This window comes from Protobothrops mucrosquamatus, unplaced genomic scaffold, assembly GCF_001527695.2.
Source record: "Protobothrops mucrosquamatus isolate PMUCROS unplaced genomic scaffold, P.Mucros_1.0 scaffold2210, whole genome shotgun sequence".
NCBI classification, from domain to species: domain Eukaryota; kingdom Metazoa; phylum Chordata; class Lepidosauria; order Squamata; family Viperidae; genus Protobothrops; species Protobothrops mucrosquamatus.
This window is the reverse complement of record NW_015388302.1, coordinates 48,132-57,190: the sequence shown is the minus strand read 5'-3', so window position 1 is coordinate 57,190 and position 9,059 is coordinate 48,132. Positions and strand designations below refer to the sequence as shown.

The following is a 9,059-nucleotide window of genomic DNA, read 5'->3' as shown; positions in this document are numbered from 1 at the left end:
CTTCTAGCTCCAACTTTCCTGATGGTTTACATCTGCATTTGTAGAGCTGGCTCCTGCTTGGGACAGAGAGACTTGGAGGCAGGGCTGGTTTCTGCTTTTAAAATCCTTGAGGAAATATATTTTTCTGCCCTTTTAATATTTCCTTCCCTGGGAGGCTGATTTCCCACACGTCCCCCCAATAAAAGTCACTAAAAGTGAATCTAATTAGTACTTCGATAGGAGACCCAATATAAATTACTTGTCCTGTCCACGTTTCTTTCCAATATCAGTAACTGTCCCAACAGGCCCATCATCCTGAAATAAGTCCTCGTCTACGATATTCTTTCCACAATTAATCAGACTTAAATAATATAAACATTTTATAGGATGGGAATCAAACCTCTTTTTTTATTGGAATTTTTTTTTTAAAAAAAATAAACGGTAGGATAAAGAAGGAATAAATCAGAAAGGGGATAAGCGGAAAGGACGCCCCTGAAACGAACCCCATATTCTGGAGCGGATAGAAAAACCTTCCGCTCAGGGTGAGCTACCCCAGAGCGAAAGGCGGCGAGGCCGTGCGCGGAGTATTCCGACATGGTAGCACCAGGCGCATGCGTGAAACATTTCCCAGTAGCCCCACCTTTCTGTGCCGATTGGTCGTAGGCAGTCGATCATTTCACGGGTGGTGGTACGGGAGATATTTCCGTCGCGGACTTATGACGTATTAGGTGGGTGCCGAGGGATCCGGCGGTCGGCCGGGCCGGGCAGGTTGGGAGAGATGGCGGAGTATCTGGCCTCCATCTTCGGTACCGAAAAAGACAAGTAAGTGCGTTAGTTTTCCCCCTCCCTCCGAGGTCCCCAAAGCGCCTGCGATTTAGCAGAAAGAGCCACCAGGCTTGTGACAGCTCTGTGGCAGAGACCCATTTATAGCAATGGATTCCCACGAGGAGCTCTTATTCTTTCTCTCGGTCTGAGATTCGCGCGTGCGCGCTCGCTCTTCGGCTCTAGGAACCCCAAGCGCGCGAAACCGCCAGCTCTTTCACAACTTGCTGTTGCTTGAAATGCCTCGTGCGGACTGGAGCCGCGCTTGAGATTGCAATTCAGAAGCAAGCGCGCGCGCGCGGGGTGGGTGGGGGAGCGCGCGCTGCCTCCGCGTGGCATAATCGCCCGCGCGGTCTTCCGGAAGAGCCACTGATGGCGGGCTGCGGACGGCGAGGGGCTTCTTCCTCAGTCCGCTTGTCCTCTTTGCTTTCCCATTCCCCCAACGGTCCTTTTATTTTTTATTTTTTATGGCGGCGGAAGCGCACGTGAGAAGGCTTGGCCAGAAAGAAGACAACACTAAAGGCTTCAGGCGGCTCTTCTCAGCATTTTCGCTGCAAATAGTTCGGGCGGGAAGTCTTCACACAAATCTAAAGCTCTTGTTGCCATCAATCCTGGGGGGAGGGGGAGCTGCTTTTAGCGGTCTCCTGCTCTCAGCCAGGCATCAGCTCTCAGTTCGGCTGAAGACATTTAAGGGAAGAGGGATTGAAAAGTTTTCGGCCTGGCCACCGTATTTTTATTCTTTATAATGCGAAGTGAACACTTTAAAGTTTTTTTCATAGCCTTTTGAGATCCTCTGAGATTTTTAAGAAATCCGGGCTTGTTAAAACTATGCTATGCACTTTTTATTTATTTGTGGGAGGATTTCTGTCCTTTACTCCCCCCAATATCAAATATCCCTAAGATATTTATTTATTTATTGAATTTATATACCGCCCTATCTCCCTTACGGGACTCAGGGCGGTGAACAGGTGATAATAAAAACCATGATAAATATAGGCAGTTCTAAAATCAAATTAAATAACGGGCCTGTTCTAAAAACACACCCATACAAAAAACCCCACTAAAACATAATCAAACTACGCCAGGCCAGCTGCACGGAATAGATGGGCCTTCAGGGCTCGGCGAAAAAGGCGCAGGTCCGCAACTGTACGTAGGTCGGGGGGTAGGTCATTCCAGAGGGCAGGAGCTGCCACAGAGAAGGCTCTCCCCCTGGGGGTCGCCAGCCGGCATTGTCTGGCCGACGGCACCCTAAGGAGGCCCTCTGTGGGAGCGGACTGGTCGAAGGGAGGAGGCGGTCTTGCAAATAACTAGGTCCATTGCCATGGATCACTTTAAAGGTTGTTACTAACACCTTGAAGCGCACCCGGAAGGCCACAGGCAGCCAGTGTAGCTCGCGCAGGAGAGGTGTTACATGGGAGTATCTAGAGGCCCCCAGGATCCCCCGCGCGGCCGCATTCTGAACTAGCTGGAGCCTCCAGGTGCACCTCAAGGGGAGCCCCATGTAGAGAGCATTGCAATAGTCCAGGCGGGAAACAACGAGGGCTTGAGTGACCCTGCGTAGAGCGTCACGATCCAGAAAGGGGCGCAACTGGCGTATCAGGCGAACCTGATGAAAAGTCCCCCTGGCCACGGCTTTTGATGCATTGCAACAAAGCTACTCACAGTTATTTGTAATTCAAGCAATAATCATCACAGTTCCATTTTATCTATCTTCCTGATCTCTAGAAAGGATGCCATCCAGGAGCCGACTGTTCCAGAATGATACCCCAGTGATAAAACATAATTATTTTAAATCCACCCGCACCACATCACATAATGGATAGAATCTTCAATATTCCCTCTTAAGACAAATGGACCAGATCAGTTCTTTTTATTTAAAAAAGATAGTCTTGGAAAAATATAGAAGCCAAACAATAAACAGATGTATAGGTTAAAATCATCTCTTTAAATTGTATTTGGAAACCTATTGGGATATTTCAATGCCTGCAAATGAGCACTATACAGCTGAAGTAAGTTATCTGCCAGTAGATAGGTTGATCTGCCTTTTGATCAGGTGCATTTTCTGGATAGCTTTAAAAGACAGCTCCATGGAGAGCATATTCAAGTAAACTGTTCTGGAGGTGGTAAATGGATAAGTTACTGTCATCAGGGCCTCCCATTTCTCATTAAGCAAAGCTGGACAGGCTTCTGACTGACTGCCATATGCCTACTTGTCTCTATGTCAGGGGTGTCAAACTGGGTCGGATGTGTCATGTGCAGGCCACGCCCACCCCAGCTCCGCAAAGGCAAAAACTCACTATACGTCACGTAAAGTGATTGAGTTTGACACCCGTGCTCTATGTAATGCTCTTCATCTGCTGTTACAGCCTCATTACATTTTCTATAGTCTTCCCTATATGGCAGTAGTTGTTGAAAACAGAGATCCAGGAATGCCTCTTCATTGCCATCTCCCCTTTAGAAGAGCTTATTATATACCAGGTCCAGCTATTCATACCCCAATCCTTTTGGCTTGGAAAAGCCATAGGATATGAATCACCCAGCATCTATAATAATAATAACAGTAGTAGTAGTAGTAAGTAAAGTTGGAAGGGACCTTGGAGGTCATCAAGTCCAACCCCCTGCTCAGGCAGGTAACCCTATACCGTTTCAGACAAATGGCTGTCCAGTTTCTTCTTAAAAACTTCCAGTGTTGGAGCATTCACCGCTTCTGGAGGCAGGTTATTCCACTGGTTAATTGTTCTAACTGTCAGGAAGTTTCTCCTTAGTTCTAGGTTGCTTCTCCCCTTGCTTAGTTTCCACCTGTTGCTTCTTGTCCTGCCTTCAGGCGCTTTGGAAAGTAGCTTGACTCCCTCTTCTTTGTGGCAGCCCCTGAGATATTGGAACACTGCTATCATGTTCCCACTCGTCCTTCTCTTCGTTAAACTAGACATACCCAATTCCAGCAACCATTCCTTATATGTTTTAGCCTCCAGTCCCCTAATCATCTTTGTTGCTCTTCTCTGTACTCTTTCTAGAGTCTCAGCATCTTTTTTACATCGTGGTGACCAAAACTGGATGCAGTATTCCAAGTGTGGCCTTACCAAGGCATGGTGGAGCTCATATGACCAAAATGAATCCTAGGCAACATATTGCAGAATTTATCCCAGTTATTTTTTCAGAACCCATCCATGCAAAGTTCAAACCTGAGAGAATGTGAGCAAGTTTATCAGCAAAATGTGGCAAAACATTACACAGTGGCCTGTGGAAAGAGCTTTCCTGTTTTCTTCCAAAGGGGGATGATTTACTAAACAAGGCTTCTAGGGCATATTCCGCAAAAGCAATAAAGGCAGCAAAATATGCTTTTTATACTTAAACACAAGTTCATATGTATATTTGGTCAAGTTCTAGTCTTCCACCACTGGTCTTCCAACCGTTTCTGTGGATTTATTCCCTACAGCTCCCTGATAATCTAGAAGATTGGTAAAAAGGGGAAATTCCTCACTAAATGAAATTGATAACAGAGGCTTGAATATTTAAAATGTTTCCTAATATTACCTAGTTTTAATTTGCAAGATGTACTATCCATATTTATTGTCCTAAAATGCTTTGTTTGGCTTTCCTGTTATATTTACTGACAGGAAATAACTTGCATAGGTTCAGGAAATTAGCATGAAATATTTCCACATAATGTACAGCCAATTTTTTTCTCTACTTTATATATTCTGAGACCCTCAGGATCAAATTTGAAATAGCAAGATTCTTCTATAGATCTTCATTGATTTAAATTGTGGTATAGATTAAGCATATCTAAATTACATCCCAGTTCAGCCATATAGTATTTGGGAATAAACTTAGCTTTGTTTGTGGAACTTTCAAGGAAACCAACCTAAGATTAGTTTGTTAAACTAAGACAATACCTTTTGAGAAGTGCTGCAGCACAATTTATGAAGTGTCTTACATGAATGTTTATTTTGTTTATTTATATTCTGCCTTTATTATTTTTAAATAAGTAAATCAAGGCAGTGAACATATTTATATTCTTTCCTCTTATTTTTCCCACCACAACAACTCTGGGTTGGGCTGAGAAAGAGTGACTGGCCCAAAGTCATCCAAGCTTTCATGCCTAAGGCAGGACTAAAGCTCATAGTCTCCTGGTTTTTAGCCTGAAAATGTCCTGTCTACTTGATAAGATAACCTTTATTGTCATTTTTTTTACTGTGGGCATACTATTTCTATGCATACTGATTTTACTGATCACTAATTTTAAAGAAAAATTCTCTATTTTTATTTGATTTCAGAGTCAACTGTTCTTTTTATTTCAAAATTGGAGCATGTCGCCATGGAGATCGATGTTCTCGATTACACAATAAACCAACATTTAGTCAGGTTTGTGTATTTTCTTTTTACAATTCCTCACATATCTTTTTATGTGTGACTTTTAAAACTTAAGATTTGTAAAAAAATTCCTAATTTACTGAAATTATTTTTAATAGAAATGTTCACAAGTTATCTTTTCTAAAACCTGCCCTTTTAAATTATTTTATTCTGTACCATTAAAAGTAATACTTATTTGAATGTGATATGTTAGAAGTCAGCCAGTGATAACCTTTTGGGTCATATTTGCCATAGTAAATAAATACTTTTTTTAACTGAAGAAATCTAATTTGACCAAAAACACCTTTGATCATTTTTCTGATAAATAGTTCTGTGAAATTGCAAATATGTGGAAATAACTGCTCTTCAAAAAAAAGCTGGCATGAAAATATATCATCTTTATGACTTGTCTCTTCAAGGGAAGTATATGTGAAATAATAATAGGCCTTGCTGAATGGGTTTTTTTATATTGCACAACATAGATTTCAGTTTTTCATTTCATGCTAACAGCAATCCAGTCATTTTTAATGTCATTAAAATAGGTAATATTTTTACATCCCAATAAGTCAAAATCAAATATATCACATTGTAGTTTAGGACAGCCCAGTCCAAGGGTAGGCAGTCTTAGTGCTCTCTAGGTTCAGCTTTAATCAGTTCCACTATAATAGCCATGATGAGATTGTAGGCATTGTAATTTTCAAACTCTGAAATGTAGAACATCTGTTTTGAGCTAGTTGTGAACTATCAAGATAGCTTTGTTACTAGGAGTACATAAATCCTTTAATGCACACTTTGTCTTATTTTATTAAATAGCAAATTGTTTTTAATGCAAGAATTTCCATATATTTCAGCTTTTTATCTTTTAAAAATGCTTAAGATTAAAATAATAAACATTGTTATGAAAATAAAACATCAGCTATTTGCGATGCAGAAATTGCCACACTTAAGCACTGGTTACTAAAGCTAGCTAGGATAGAAGTTGAGAGTGCAATGTTTTTGCTTTCTCCCCTCCTTCCCCCGTGTGTTTGTGAACTAATGACATCAAAGATATAGGGAAAATATTTTGGCTCCCGATTGGATAATTTTGCTCATGAAAAGCGTATAGATCACAAGTGTCAAAACTCAATCACGTCACATGACATATTGTGACATTTTTGCCTTTATGGAGCCCGCTTGTTGCCAGATTAATACCCCTGTATAGATAAATGGCTAGAAAAATCTTTTCTGTTAGTACTGCATTCTTATGTATCTCATATTTCATTGAGTTTACAAGGAGGTACTCATTGCTGTTTATTGTTTTTGTATTCTATTCTTATACAACATTATCTACTCAGCTTACAACTAAAAATTATAACATTGCTTCAATATGTTTTTCAATATTCCAGTCTAGTTTGTATTCCCAATTAGTCTGTTAACCAAGTGTTAACAAAGCCAATCTGCTTAGCTTTCAACCAAGGCGAGATTATTAGGTGTTGCTAAAACTTTCGGCAATCAGACACTGGGCACAACTAATTTAACAGAAATATCTACCCAAAGATTCAATGTATATATGTGTAACTACATATGGGAGAAGATAGTTCTTCAGATTACCTGGCAATAAGTGCTAACATTTTAAATTTTACCTGAAAACATGGGAGGCTGTTTGCAGATGACATTTCACTAGCACAACATGATCATAATGATTGGTCCTTGTTAACAGTCTTGCTGCCTTATTTATACCTTTTCTATCTACCAATAGGACATTAAGAACATTAGAATGTGAAATAAGATACAAACAACATCATTTAAACAGTAATAAATATTAGTGCTTAGTAAAGGCTAAGGCTTAGCTAAAGAAGATCTTGATTCCTTTCCTGAAAACTGAAATAACTGAGAGGAGGCTACAGAGAACTCCAAACAAAACTCACTGTTTAATCTAGGAACAATATAGCCGATATTGTTGTTCTTTAATGGGCCTTTGAAAGCATGGAGATCTTGTAGAGCAGGGGTGTTAAACTGCCGGCTTGCGGACCGGTTGCATCATATAGAGGCCACGCCCACCCCAGCTCTGGCAATGGGGAAAAAGTTGCAATACGTCGCGATACGTCATGTGACGCGGCGAATTTGACACCCGTGTTGTAGAGNTGTTGTAGAGGGTTTCTCTTGTAGCTTTAATATCCATATAGGTTCATAGCTACTTTAGTTTCAGGGTACTTTACAGAAATATATTTTCTGTTTTCCAACTATGATCTGTTGTAATGCTTTTTACACAAGCTAGAACTTGTTGTTGGCTGCCTTGTGACTCACTATATTATTCGTTATGGGAAAAATTTGTTTTGTGGTCATTGTTTTTGGCACTCGTTGCACCTCCCAGAACCAATTAACAATGAGTACCGAGGTACCACTCTATATTACCAGTAGCTAGGTTTCTGATGTCACACCTATCTCATAAATACACTGAAAGGTCAATTAGCCTGAATTGAGAATGATAAAATATGGAGTAATTTAATTTAATTTGAATGACTCTGTCCTGTGTGTTTTCCAGTATTTTTTGACAAGTTAGATACTTAACAAACAATAGATATAGCTTATATTATGGTTAATGCAGAGCTACATTACTAAAGAATATGATTTTTAAGAAATCATGCAGGTTCGTGCCAGCTTGCATAAAAACAGTATTAGCAGTTAGAATCAATCATTAGCACAGAAACAATAATTGATAAAAAAAATATTTTACTATGGCTAAGGACTACAGGTTAACACTGGCTGGTTTTATAAAAACATTCTCTGAAAACAATTTTGTAAATATAGTGGTTTATATCAGTTCAAATAAAAGCTCATGTAAACTAACATTTTTATTAAGTAACATTGACCAACTTAAACTAATATGGACAATTCAATTCTCAGATATTAGATTACTAACTTAAACATGGTTTGTTTTTTCAGACAACTTGATATTAAGAAGAACGGTACAAATGTAAGGTTTCAAGTCTGCCTGGGCAAATTCTTCAAGTAGAAAAGTACAAAGACTGAAAGGAAAATCTTTCTTTAAAGATCTGCAAAAAATGAACATTTAGAAACTCATATTATTTAAACAGAAACTCCACCAAGAAAAGTCTTGATAAGACTGGAGACTGTATGGCAATCATCTTGATATATTGGCATATATTGTGAGCATTAAGCAGTCATTTTTTATCTAAACTGAATGGATTTAACTTTAAATGATGTTCACAGATTGGCTGATGAGTTACAAAAATACTGTATTATTAATTCCACTTCTAGATGTGAGCTAAGTAGTTGCTTCTTGGTGAAATTAGTCACTGTTTTCATAATATGAATGCTTGAATGGTATTTTAAAAACATGGTGCAAATACAAATACAAATACAAAAGAAAATAGCATACAACTTGAAAAAAATATTAAGCGATTCACAAAAAGTTGTCTCTTTGCAATTGTCTATTATATGCACAGCAGCCAGTAGAATTCCCCTTTTTATTTTTTTTTTCCCCGCAGACCATCTTGATTCAAAACATCTATCGTAATCCCCAAAACAGTGCACAGACGGCTGACGGCTCACACTGTAAGTCCCACAGTTGGAGAAATTTTTTTTTAAGAATGGTGTTAAAAGAGCCCATTCCTAAATATGAGAAAATCATGTTGGCTTCTGAGCTGCTGACATAAAGCTGTTGCAAACAGGACAAGTGATGGAACTCTTAACATAACGATCAAGAATTTGTTAAATGCCTAGGTGTATGCAAAAAAGAATGGCCTTTAACAAACAAATTGATTACAATTTTATTTTCTTTAGGAGAATGTGAAACGTTGCTTTTGTATTGTGAAGAATAAGCATTAGGCATTTATCAAACGTCTTGGTCTTTCTGTCTGTTTTTTTTTTTTTTTTTTTTTTGCCATTAACGGTAAGTGAAA

The 9,059-nt window shown here is 39.2% G+C and overlaps 1 protein-coding gene across 2 annotated transcripts in view; it reads left to right on the top strand.

Moving 5' to 3' along the window:
• Positions 1-696: 696 nt before the first annotated feature.
• LOC107295080 (splicing factor U2AF 35 kDa subunit) overlaps positions 697-9,059 on the top strand; it is a 22,909-nt gene continuing 14,546 nt past the window's right edge. The window contains exons 1-3 of one of the 2 annotated variants that reach the window (XM_015824372.2): positions 697-801; positions 5,079-5,166; positions 8,646-8,712. In XM_015824372.2, the coding sequence (XP_015679858.1) occupies positions 758-801; positions 5,079-5,166; positions 8,646-8,712 (199 nt within the window). In that variant the 5' untranslated portion in view covers positions 697-757. The remainder of the gene's footprint in view (positions 802-5,078; positions 5,167-8,645; positions 8,713-9,059) is intronic. The other variant, XM_015824371.2, reaches the window with a different exon arrangement.